Source organism: Mus caroli, chromosome 5, assembly GCF_900094665.2.
Source record: "Mus caroli chromosome 5, CAROLI_EIJ_v1.1, whole genome shotgun sequence".
NCBI classification, from domain to species: domain Eukaryota; kingdom Metazoa; phylum Chordata; class Mammalia; order Rodentia; family Muridae; genus Mus; species Mus caroli.
This window is the reverse complement of record NC_034574.1, coordinates 25,579,877-25,591,894: the sequence shown is the minus strand read 5'-3', so window position 1 is coordinate 25,591,894 and position 12,018 is coordinate 25,579,877. Positions and strand designations below refer to the sequence as shown.

Below are 12,018 nucleotides of genomic sequence, written 5' to 3'. Positions count from 1 at the left end.
GACAGGGAGAGAGGGAGGGAGGGAGGGAGCGAGGGAGAGAGAGAGAGAGAGAGAGAGAGAGAGAGAGAGAGAGAGAGAGAGAACGCGCACGCGTGTGCGCACGCGCAACTAGCTGGGCGGTGGTGATGCACACCCTTAATCCCAGAATTTGGGAGGTAGAGGAGATGCGTCTTAGAGTTTAAAGACAGCCTGGTCTGCAAATCAAGGCTAGCCAGGGCTACACAGAGTGTTTTGGGAAGGAGGATGGGTGGGGGGAGAATTTGAATAAATCTGACCTTTGCTGCCTAGCTACCTGACTGGGAATAAGGGTAAGAAGAGGAGCAGCAATGAGGGGGTCACTGAGAGGTGAAGGCAGCCCCTGGGAGGGCAGGTCAGGCGTGGAGGGAGCAGGCTGTGCTGGCAGGTTAGCTCTGACAGGGTGGCTGCCAGGTTTGTGGTCTGAGTAAATGGAGGATGGTGGTGGTGTAGTCTGCCACTGGGGCACTGCAGGGAGAAGAGAGTTGGGGTTAGGTAGCAATCAGGAGCTCAGATTTTGTCTTAGATAGGGTTTTACTTCTGTGAACAGACACCATGACCAAGGCAACTCTTATAAGGACAACATTTAATTGGGGCTAACTTACAGGTTCAGAGATTCAGTCCATTACCATCAAGGCAGGAGCATGGCAGCATCCAGGCAGGCATGGTGCAGGAGGAGCTGAGAGTTCTACATCTTCATCTGAAAGCTGCTAGCAGAATACTGGCTTCCAGGCAGCTAGGATGAGGGGCTTCAAGCCCACACCCACAGTGACACACCTACTCCAACAGGACCACACTTTCTAATAGTGCCACTTCCTGGGCTGAGCATAAACCAACCATCACAGTTTTTAACTTTATAAAACCCGAGGCACCCCTTGCAAGACACTTGAGACATCAAGATGACACCGGGGAGGGAGTTTGGAGGGAACCATCATCCGTAGATGCCATTTACTTGGATTCATTTAAAATAAATTTCAAACATAAAATAGAATAAGATGATGGTTCCTCAGCATCCCACATCTGGCCTCCATGGCCATGGCTGTCTGTTGTTACTCGGTACTATTTAAAGGCTTAAGGCCACAGGATAGCACCATAGGAGTGATTGCCAAGTTCTGGGCTTATCCATCATTAAAAGATGGAGAAGACAAGGGGCAACAAGGAGAGAAAATAGGCTGGCAGCGAAGTAGGGAAAAAAAAAATCCCTGGAGCCAGGTGAAGAATCAAACAGTTGTTAAATGACAGTTACCGTTCAGGGTGGTGTATGTCCCGACATCAGTAGATACAGGAAGGAGGGTGTTTCATGTGAGACCTGACCTAGTTAAGAGCCAGGGAAGGCTCCCTGGGGCAGGGGAGATTTAAATTGCAGGCTCTTGTCATCCTCTTTATTACCAACTATGAGCCCGCCTCCTCTGTTGCTGCAGCCTCAGCCCACTTCTCCTGTTCGGAATGGCTTAATTGAGGACCATGTGGCAGTCACTAGTGGGGCGCTGGGGCACAGCATGCTTAGATTGCAAATTTTGCCTGAGCCCAGCTTTAATCCTGACTTCAATACTTCCACTCCCGATGGGAGCTGGTCCAGGGTGGACTTTTAACCTGGATACCCTGCAGTTTCTAGTCTGTTCTGACGGAGGCCCTCTGGAATCTGGCCCTGAATTGTCCTCCTGGGGATATCTAGAGCTTCCTGCATCACTCGAGCTTTTGGGACTAAGAAATGAACGAGTCACCTTAGGGAAGATTGCTAGAGAGGGCACAGCAGGGCAGGTAGCTGGACATGTCCGTGAATCAGTATTGCACTGCTTTAACAAACGACCATAGAAGAGAACTCTCTAGAAATTATTAGGAGAGGGAGCATGTCTGCCTCACCCATCAGGTGATTCCCCAGATAGAGTGGCAGTGGACGGGGTAGGTAGGAGGCATGTTGACCAAACTTGACAGTTCCATTAAGGGACACCAGCCTTAGGCTGACCTTCCAACATCATCTCCAAGTACAGCACGATCCCCCATGTCTGTGATCCATACAGACCCTGTGCAAAATTCCGGTAGGGCCTCTTGGTGGCTCCCAGAGAAACAGGCACAAACAAGGGGTTTACTGCCAAGCTTTTCTTAGGTAGCTTCCCAAGCGAAGGCAACTGTAGGTCTTCCCCCGGCTGGCTCTGGAGGCGGTGCATTCGGCAGCCAGATACACAATGAGGCTGTCATCCATCCGCCTCGACGTTCCTTTCATTTCCAGGCCTGCTGGCTTCCCACCCGGTGGCGGGTCCGGCACGTGCCAATATCCGCGCCCCCTCCAGGGCAGTCCGGGATGCTCTGCGCGCGCTACGGGCTGCCCAGGAAGGGAAATCCCCAGAGGAAGCCATTGTTGTCTTGTTCCCTGTTGTCGTCATCGACCGAGGCGTGTCTAAATCGGTTCCCCATTCTGGAGCTCGCCCGGGCCGCTGGGGGCGAGGCTAGTATAGCCATATCTGAAGTGCAGCATCTTGCTCTTTGGCCACTCCAGCACCAGCGCGATTGGAATCAGGGGGGCTCCAGGGCAAGCAGCGAATTTAGAAAACCGACGGCGCTCGGCATGGTGTGCTCGCTGGCTTAGCTGGACAGGGACATAATTTCCACCTTGGCTCTGACGTGAGCCAACAAGGTGACCTTGCTTGGTGGCTCTCCTCAGTTTGTCCTCCTGAGACGCAAGCTGAGGCCCTCAAGACCATTGCAGAGGTTAAAAGGAGAGCGCCCCCATTGGTCCAGACACCGTCGCACAGGGAAGGTGGACAGTGGCCTCAGGCGCGCGTGGGCGTAGGCCCGCGCCTAGGACGTGCAGGCTGGATTTTCTGCTCTGCTTCTCCGCTCAATACCACCATCCCTTTGCGCACGCCGCCCGCAAATCTGGCGCGAACCTAGCCGCACTCTCCCCTGCCGGAACAGCCTGCCCGTTTTAAGCCTCACCTCCTCCGCGAAGCTCTCCCGCCTTAACCCCATCACTTCCAGACACTGTGTGGCGCGCTCGCTGTGTCTTTGACTTTCTCATTTGTGTTTTGTTTGGTTTGCCTTTTGGAAATGCACACACGATCTCCTTGTTTGGAACGACCATGCTGAGGGCAGGTATTCAATCAGGGCCTTAAATTCAGAAGGCTCAGTGTGTTCCAAAGGATGCGGTTGGTGGGTTTTTTGCCTGGGTTCACTACCCCCACCCCCCAAAGCGCTCTTTCCGTCCTTGCTCTCTCCCCTCCTCCCACCGCCCCTCCTCTTCACAGACTGTCACAGCTGAAAGTGTACAATCCAATTCTCCTCTCCTTTCATCCTACAGTGGCGGCAGGTGCGAGGAGTAGAGAGCACTGAGCATTTAAAGTTTCGACTTCAGCCTTGGCCACCGACGGCTTGTAAGTGAGTCCTTTCTCTGGGCCGTTGTCTTTCCCCAAACGAGCACCGCGTTACAGTTAAGTAGGTAAGGAAGGAGTTACCTGCTGACAAATCGAACAAGCAGCGTCCCTCGATAAACAGTGACCGTGGACCCTCGAGAGGTGACAGAGCACCTCCGGCCGCCCGAACCTCCTTATGAGGAGGTTAGGTAACCCAGGCTCTTCAACTGTTAGCCCGGCGCTAATCGGACTCTCAGGTGGGGGAAAGGATGGGGCATCTGCTCCAGGTCACGTGGCATTGTATGCTTCTGGGACTTAGCTTACTCGTCTGGAAAGTAAGGATAATATATGGGTTGAAGGACATCATGAAGGTTTTTGTTACCAAAAGTCCCTGAAAACACATACACACACACACACACACACACACATATGATAATTAGCGGTACAGTGCTTGGCAGCAGATTTTGCTCATGCATTCCTATTCCAGAGCCTCCACAGTGGGATTGCTGGCTGGAGTCCTTAGAGTTGTTTGGGAATATGTCACTGCTCACCCCAGATTCTCTCTGTTTTTCTCCAGATCGATTTGGCACCTGTTTCTACCTCCTTGTGGGGGCCAGAGCAACAGAATGATTGGGCGGTGGGGCAACGTCACTAAGCCGGCATGCATAGGGCAGTGTTCCTTCAAAAAGTTTGATGTCAGAGGGGTCCCTAGGTGTGAAGAGCCAGTCTGGGAACTGGTGGGGGGGGACTTGGGGAGAGGACGCTGTGCCGGTTCACCACCACTATAACCTCCACCCCACCCCATCTCACAATTTGGCGCGGGGTGGGGGGGAATGGACTTTGGATTTGGGGGCGGGTCCTGGAGGCGGGTTTTAGGCGTGGGAGATTGAGACTGGGGAGCCTGGAGGCGGGGTTTGGGGAGCTCGCCCTACTTGGGGCGGGGCTCCCGCGGCCGCGGGCTCTGCAGTTCGGACTCCGAGCGCCACAGTCGCCGCAGTTCCCTCCACACTGGTGGCCCAGCGGGGAGTCCGAGTGGTCCTTGGACCGCTCGGATTTGGCGCAAGGCCTGCCACGCCTCTCCCCCTCTGTGCGGCCTAGACGGTCCGGGCAGTGGGGACATGGAGCCTTCTCCGGCCACCGGAGGCTCGGAGACCACCCGCCTAGTGAGTGCCCGAGACCGCAGCAGCGCCGGCGGCGGCCTGCGATTGAAGAGGTAGGACAGACCTGGGCTGGCCCTCAGCCCGGGGGGCGCCAGACTGATGCCATCGGTCCATTTCGTTGTCTCCCATGGCGCGGGCCCGGCCCGCCTCCCCAGCTCCCCGCGGCCCCCCAACTTCGCGACGCCGATCTGCCGGCCGCAGACAGCCCCACTCCCCACCTCTGCCGCGACACCCCAAGTTCTCCTGGCCCGGCAAAGCAAGTCCCCTGCCGCGGCGCCCTCAGCCTCCTGACCCCTGCGCCGCCTCCGCCGCTCCGTCGGACCGAGCGGGCCAGGTGCGGGGATGTCCGCATTGCTCCGTGCGCCTCGCCTCCGGGCATCGGAATCCCAGCTTTAGGCCCCGGACCCTTCTCTCCGTACCCCGGTTTCAGGGCGCCCCATCCAGCAGCGGCCAGTTGTGGGTTCCGGCCCTGGGGATCCGCCCGGGCTCAGCGGGCAGCCGCAAGGAGCGAGGGGGCGGCGAGGAAGGAGCAGGTGCGGGATGGGCGGCGGGGGGTATTCCCGGCTCCGCACAGACGGGGCCGGGGGCGGCGAGGTGTGAGATGAGGCGCGGAGCGGCCGGGACAGCGGGCCGGGGGCGGCAGCAGAACCTCCCCCGCACCCTGCGGGCCTCCCGCCGCTCGCCGCTCGTCGCTGGCTCCGTCTGCCCTGCCATCTCCGGGTGGCCACCGCGACAGGCCCTCCCTGGCCACCTCCTCTGGCCATTTTGTCTTGAAAGAGACTGTCTGTTTGTCTCTGAGATTTGACAGGGTCTCAGGCTTTTTTTCCCCCCTTCTGTTCTTTCATTCTTTCTATTCTCCCTCCCCAGTCTTCTTTTGTCTCTGATGTGGTCTTCTGTGTCACCAATTCTTTCCTTGGGAGGGGACCTTAAACCTGAGTGGGTGGGGAATGGGGGAGCAGAGAAGGGCTGCAGGCAACTATAGTGGTGGGCAGCTTGTGGGGCTCCAGCTGTGTCCCTGGCATCTATTCCTGTAGCCTTTGACTTGGCATCAACCTCTCTTACTCGCCCAAGGGATACCCGAGGCCTCACTGTTTCCCCCACGCTAGATATCGTTTTCATGTTTGTCGGGGAATTTCAGAAAGCTAGGGAAAGAAACAGCCGCTAGCCCTGGACAAAACGTAGTCACACCTCCACACCCCAGCAGAGAGGCCCTTTAGTGCCCACTTGATGCCGAACAAAAGGAGGCAGCCTGTTGATGGGCAGCTACATTGATGGCTTGCTGCGTTGCACCTTACAAGCCCGAGGAAGGTGACTTACCACAGCCCCCAGACTGCCCAGCATGGTTCCTGACACTGCATCCTGATCTCCTGGGCCATTTCCGCCTTCATATGACCATTAGTCACCAAACCCTGCAGGATTTTCGTAGGCTCGGCCTGTTTACCTGACCCTCCTATGATAGTGCCTGGCAGAGCGGCTTGACACTTCTGTGTCCTCTTTCTCCCAATCCACCATCAAGGTCATTTCAACATGAAGATATTTGCTCTGCCAATGAGGGGTTCTGTTCTTTCCATCCTTTGAGCCCTTTGCTTCAGCCCTTCACCCAGCACCCTGCTTAAACGCCAAGCTGCAAACCTTGACATCACAATCCCACCTGTCAGGAGTGGCTTCTAGGGCTTCTGTCTTCCTTGGATGCCCTCCCTGTTCATCCCCATTATATTAGGTTCCTCCCTCCCCTGTGCCCTACAGTGATTTGTTCAGACCCCCAGCCCCACCCCGCCCCAGCTTCTCCCTGGTAGAAGTCATACAGTTATGTCCCACTAGACTGGGCTCCTTGTTTGCATAGTAGGTGGCATAGCTCATGGAACAGAGATGGGCTCTGAAGCCACTGTGGCCTCCCTGTGTCATCTGGGAGCACCTGAGTCATGTGCACTCACTCTCTGTCTGGGAAAGGGCTTTCCACTGGGGAAGTGAACCTACCTCCCCCCATCTAGAGTATCCCCGATAACCGCTGGATATTCCCAACCTGGGTTCATCCCTTCCACAGCGTTCTCTTCAGCCAGATGGTTCCCAGGGCCCCTTCCCTTTTGCTGTGGGATCTATCTACTCTAGAGCTATCCCTTCCCTCAGGGGTCCTTATTCCTCCTGTCTTTCAGGCCTGTCTTCTGTGCCAAGGACCTTTATTCTTTCTGCTCTTTCCTTGCAGAGGTTCAGGGAGAGAGAACTGGGCTAGAATAAACCCAAACAGTCAGTTTGAGCCCTGCCTGTGACATTCCTGAGTAAGGCCCATCACTATTGTCAAGGGATGTGTGGGCTGACTGGGCCCCAGGTAACCTGGGCAGGACTCTAAATCCAGTGTTCCTTTCAAAGGACCTCACTTGCATCTCCTGTCTTGAGAGGAAGAGACAGACAGTTTGGGGACTGAGGCACTGGAGCAAGACTGCTTGCCTGTGCCCTGTTCTCGTACCAGATTTCTTCCGTGTTTCTCTGGCACTTGGACCCGTCTCTGTCTCAGTCCTCCACATTTCTCCAGGCCCTTCTGTGGTTCCTGCCATCTCCCCACTAGAACTCACTTGAGAATGCCGGAATTCCCCAGGGAGCAACATCTGTCTTATGCAGTGTACCACTGTGTTGAGTCCATGTGTGTCCCACTCACTAAGAACCCTCATCACCCAAGAAGAGCATCCACTCGCTCGCTCACTCGCTCGCTCGCTCTGCAATCCTGAGCCGCCTCTACATAGATGTTTGTCAGTGTCTAGTCTCAGCTCCCTCACCTGCCAGCTGTGTGCCCCTACCACTTCTTTTCCCCAATGAGCCTCACATTTCACCTTCATTTGTTAAAACATTAGACCACACTGCTGTAACATACTTTGCAGATACTGAATTCTGTGGCCTTGTGTGTGGGAGGAGAGAGGCTGGGTCTGGCTGTTCAGTAGAGCTTCGCATGCCTGCAAAGCTTTGGGCATAATGGGTCTAGCAAAGGGGCAGAGATGAGCGCATCTGCTGAGGCAGGCACTGCGAGTGACCAGGTCAGGCTCCCGGGTGAACGTGTTGCCTGCCTCAGTCTTTTCACAGAGCCCTCAGAGCCCCTGCCTGAGGAGCCCAAGCTTGAGGGGATGGCCTTCCACCACTGCCACAAGGACCCCATGCCTCAGTCAGGCCTCTCTCCAGAGAGGGTGCAAGCCCGGAGGCAGCTGTATGCCGCCTGCGCTGTGTGCTTCATCTTCATGGCCGGGGAGGTGGTTGGTAAGTTGGGGGACACCCGTCCAGTCCCATATTCCGTACTTCCTAGGCCACTCTCCACCAAGAACCCTTGGTTTCCTGGATAGAGAAGCAAGGAAGAGAAAGACAGGGAGCATCTAGAAGGGTGGGCACGGCTCCTTCCCGGGAAGGAGCATGTGGCACAGCTCGGCCAAGCCCCATATAAAGTAGCCCTTAATAACCAGCCTCCTGTTATGAAAATCAAGTCTATTGTTATGGAGAGACTAGAAACAATACCTGTGAGAGAACCGTAGCTAGTTTGTGTCCCCTCCTTCTTTTTCATACCTACGCATTCGAACTGCCTGTTTCCTGGAACCAGGCTATACATTTCCCCTTGCAGGTGGGTATTTAGCACACAGCTTGGCCATCATGACTGATGCCGCCCACTTGCTGGCAGACATAGGCAGCATGATGGCCAGCCTCTTTTCCCTCTGGCTTTCCACTCGGCCAGCCACCCGCACCATGACCTTTGGCTGGCACCGCTCAGGTAAGCCCTTGTATGATTTGGTGCCCCTCTGGCTCTGCCAGTGCCTTAGGGCCCTGATCTGATTGCTTGTGTCCTCTGCAGAGACTCTGGGAGCTTTGGCCTCTGTGGTCTCCCTCTGGATAGTCACTGGCATCCTCCTGTACCTGGCCTTCCTCCGCCTGCTTCATAGTGACTATCACATTGAGGCGGGTGCCATGCTCCTGACTGCCAGCATCGCTGTCTGTGCCAATCTGCTGTAGGTCCGAGTGTGGAGAGGGCACCATGTAGGGTCCAGGGTGAGAGGGTCGTCTAATAGGATGGCAGAGCTTGTGTGTGTGTGTGTGTGTGTGTGTGCCCGAGTGTGTTCTGTTGTCGTCATTGGATATGCCTGAAAGGGAGTGGGAGAGAGACAGTTTGGCCAGGAGATGTCTGTTGAGGGCCTCCTGAATGCTAGCCCTGCTCAGGTACTTTTACTAGTATGGTCTTAAACTTAAGTCTCTCAATTCCTGGGTGCTAGTCTCCTAGTACCTGTTAATGTAGAAGATACGACCAGGGAGTCAAGTGACAGTTTAAATAGTAGGGCCAGACATGCATCCCCACCTCTGGCCCTATGTCCAGTATCTTTTATTCCTGACAGCATAACTTTTCTCTGTCAGGTAATGCTATTTTCTTTCTGGGATGGGAAAGAGGTAGAGGTGGGTACTGTATGGGGAGGTGAGTGGGGCCAAGAACAGGCCGTCTGCCTGAACCGCTCTCCTCCTTCAGAATGGCCTTTGTGCTGCACCAGACTGGAGCCCCCCACAGCCATGGATCTACGGGTGCAGAGTATGCACCTCTAGAGGAGGGGCATGGATATCCAATGTCCCTGGGAAACACGAGTGTCCGGGCTGCCTTTGTGCATGTGCTGGGAGATCTCCTTCAGAGCCTTGGGGTCCTGGCTGCCTCGATCCTCATCTACTTCAAGGTACTGTAATGGTGGCATCTCTGTCTCCCTCCCCTATGTGCATCCCCTCCCTCCTGGTACCCCGCTGCCTCCCTTATCCACTTCCAGGGCCTCTCCCAGCTTTGGGGTGTGTCTCCTTTCCCCTCTGCAAGAGTCCCAGGGTGCCTTCAGGTGTGAGCCTCCTCTGAGCCATCACGGCTTCTTTGTCTCTCCAGCCTCAGTACAAGGTAGCTGACCCCATCAGCACCTTCCTCTTCTCCATCTGTGCCCTTGGGTCCACAGCTCCTACGCTTCGAGATGTTCTCCTTGTCCTCATGGAAGGTGAATTCAGCACCGAAGCTTCCCTCCCCGGGTCTCCCTCAGCTCCCACCCCTTCTCTAAAACACTGGGAGGAGGCTGACTCTTGGGACCTATTGCCAGAAAGAAGCCCCAGGCTCACGGGGTGGGTGAGAAAGGGACTGAGGACAGCGGACCCGGTGGAGCTGTTCCTGAACAGGCAGGCCATGGCAGGAACATGGCGGTGTTGCTTGCAGGCGCCCCTCGGAGTGTGGAATTTGAACCCGTAAGGGACACCTTGTTGTCAGTGCCGGGAGTCCGAGCGACCCATGATCTCCATCTGTGGGCCCTGACGCTTACTTACCACGTTGCCTCTGCACACCTGGCTATTGGTGAGTGAGCATTAACCCAGCCAGCACCTTCTCAGAACCAGTCCCTCCGCTTCCACGGCTGGGCAGCCTGGAATACTGAGGTGTTGGTTGGTTGAGTCTGAGTCTAATGTGTGTCCAGGCTGCCCGGGTCCTTGTGCCTCAGCCTCCTGAGTTGCTGGGATTGCACTTGTGACATACTTTGCCTGTTTTGGTTTTCTTGATCTCTCTCTGTCTCTGTCTCTGTCTCTGTCTCTCCCTCTCCTTCTCTCTCTGGCACCTGCATACATACATTCTGAAGACAAGAAGGCTTGGGCATCCAGGCCTCTGAAACAGCATGGGGACAGCACCTCTAAAACCATCACCTCCAGGACCTAGTTTGGTGACTTGTGGCAGCTCTACTCAGTAGGGCTATCACATTGCTGTTTAAAGTGGTGATCATGAAGCCTGTATGGCAGCTACAGGAAATGTTGTGTAGTGTAATGCTTGAGAAAAAAAGCTGAATATAAATGATATCTACATTATGATTCAACTATTAAGACACATACACAGTGACTCACGAGCTGACAAAGGGTTTTTTGAGTTTCTCCCAGATGCAAGAAGCAATCAGAGGCATGCAATTTGGATGCCAAAAATATCATAACTTGTGGGATGTTGGATGGTAACTCAAGAGGGACAGTAAGGCAGAGTACTTGACATTTGTCCTGGGAGGACACTGGCAGGCTGCTGAAATATCTAGCCATCCACCGATGCTCAAAGGCAAAAAGGAAGAGGTGGTAGGGCACAACTGAGTGTGTTAGCATGGCCCATTGGAATGAGTCTCATGTTTTCTTGACAATTTTGTGCTGTTCATATAATGCCATATTCGGGCCTTTGGGGGTTTGCTGTGCTGGGGCCCGGCCCCTTCACTCCTTATTACAGCCCTTGGCTGTGTGGGACTCCCCGAGGACTGAGCTGCCTCTTATCAACCTTCCACAGACTCCACGGCTGACCCTGAAGCTGTCCTGGCTGAAGCCTCATCCAGGCTCTATTCCCGGTTTGGATTCTCCAGCTGCACCCTGCAGGTGGAGCAATACCAGCCTGAGATGGCCCAGTGTCTGCGCTGCCAGGAGCCCTCCCAAGCCTGAGCCTCAGCCGCACCCTCACCCCACTGCCAGGCCCAGGCTCGTGCCTGGACTCTCAGCACCTGCCTCCCAGATCAGAAGGGACCTCTCTCTCTCCATCTTCCACCTGCCAAATGCCCTAGCCCGTGCTCTGGTGGCCAAGACCAAAGTGTATATGAAGGCAATGGGGGGAGGGGAGGCTCAGATTGAATAGCTGTAAGCAGTTCAGGGGTGTGGGGCTTGTGGAAGCCCTGCCATCCGTGCTCCACATGGAGAGTCATGCTTGTCCCTCTATGATTCATATGTCCCTGTGGCTGGCTAGCTGGGGACATCTGCCTGTCTGTATGCTGTTTGTGTGTGCCTGTGCCTGGGGAGGTCATCAGGGGCCCCCCTCCCCATGTGACCCTTGCTCTGTCTATGCAGCGGCCCCAAAGCCTGCACTTTGTTTGTGTGCCCTAGTCCTGTGGTTTTGTCTGTTGTGAATGTGTGTTCTTTGGTGCTGTGGCCTGTGTGTCCCTATGCCTGTGTAGCTGTGCTGGTCTGTGAGGCTGCTCCACCTGTGTGTCCATATGGGATCTGTCTGTCCATCCCTGTGTCGGTGCTGTGTCCTCAGCTTTCCCCAAGGGAGAGGGAGGACTCCACTGCAGCTCCACAAATAAAAACTTGGATCTAACTGTATTTCTGCAGTCCAATTCCTCAGAGGTGGGATCCACAGTGACGCCACAGCCCTTCTGACCCTTTGCCCTTGTCCTCTGTCCCTGTCCACAGATAGATTCAGACAGGGGCTAAAAGCCACCAGCTGTCCCCAGGTTTTCTAGCCGTGGCTCTTGACTCAGAGAAGTCCCTGTGTGAGGAGAGCAGGAGTGCAGGAGGTGATCCAGGAGAGCCATTCCTACTTAAACCCTCCAGCAGGCCAGGGAACATCCCCGTTGGTGGGTACCTGCCCCTCTGGCGAAAGGGGCTACAGGACTGATGTGGGCTTGGTACTTGTACTGTGCCAGCAGGGCCTGGAAAGGCAGCAAGACCTTTGTCCAGGTGTGAGCTGGGCGTGAAGCATGAATATCAGGCTTTTATTTTTA

At 55.3% G+C, this 12,018-nt stretch overlaps 1 protein-coding gene across 5 annotated transcripts in view; it reads left to right on the top strand.

The window, feature by feature from the left end:
* Nucleotides 1-11,617, top strand: part of Slc30a3 (solute carrier family 30 member 3) — a 22,769-nt gene extending 11,152 nt beyond the window's left edge. Inside the window, exons 2-9 of one of the 5 annotated variants that reach the window (XM_021162719.2) lie at nucleotides 3,314-3,386; nucleotides 7,587-7,768; nucleotides 8,124-8,270; nucleotides 8,352-8,505; nucleotides 9,015-9,213; nucleotides 9,408-9,513; nucleotides 9,726-9,860; nucleotides 10,815-11,617. In XM_021162719.2, coding sequence (XP_021018378.1) covers nucleotides 7,639-7,768; nucleotides 8,124-8,270; nucleotides 8,352-8,505; nucleotides 9,015-9,213; nucleotides 9,408-9,513; nucleotides 9,726-9,860; nucleotides 10,815-10,963 — 1,020 coding nt within the window. In that variant the 5' untranslated portion in view covers nucleotides 3,314-3,386; nucleotides 7,587-7,638 and the 3' untranslated portion in view covers nucleotides 10,964-11,617. Of the gene's footprint in view, nucleotides 1-3,313; nucleotides 3,391-4,296; nucleotides 4,579-5,026; nucleotides 5,059-7,586; nucleotides 7,769-8,102; nucleotides 8,271-8,351; nucleotides 8,506-9,014; nucleotides 9,214-9,407; nucleotides 9,514-9,725; nucleotides 9,861-10,814 lie in introns of those variants that run through there. The other 4 variants (XM_021162721.2, XM_029476986.1, XM_029476987.1 and 1 more) reach the window with 4 other exon arrangements.
* Nucleotides 11,618-12,018: the final 401 nt, after the last annotated feature.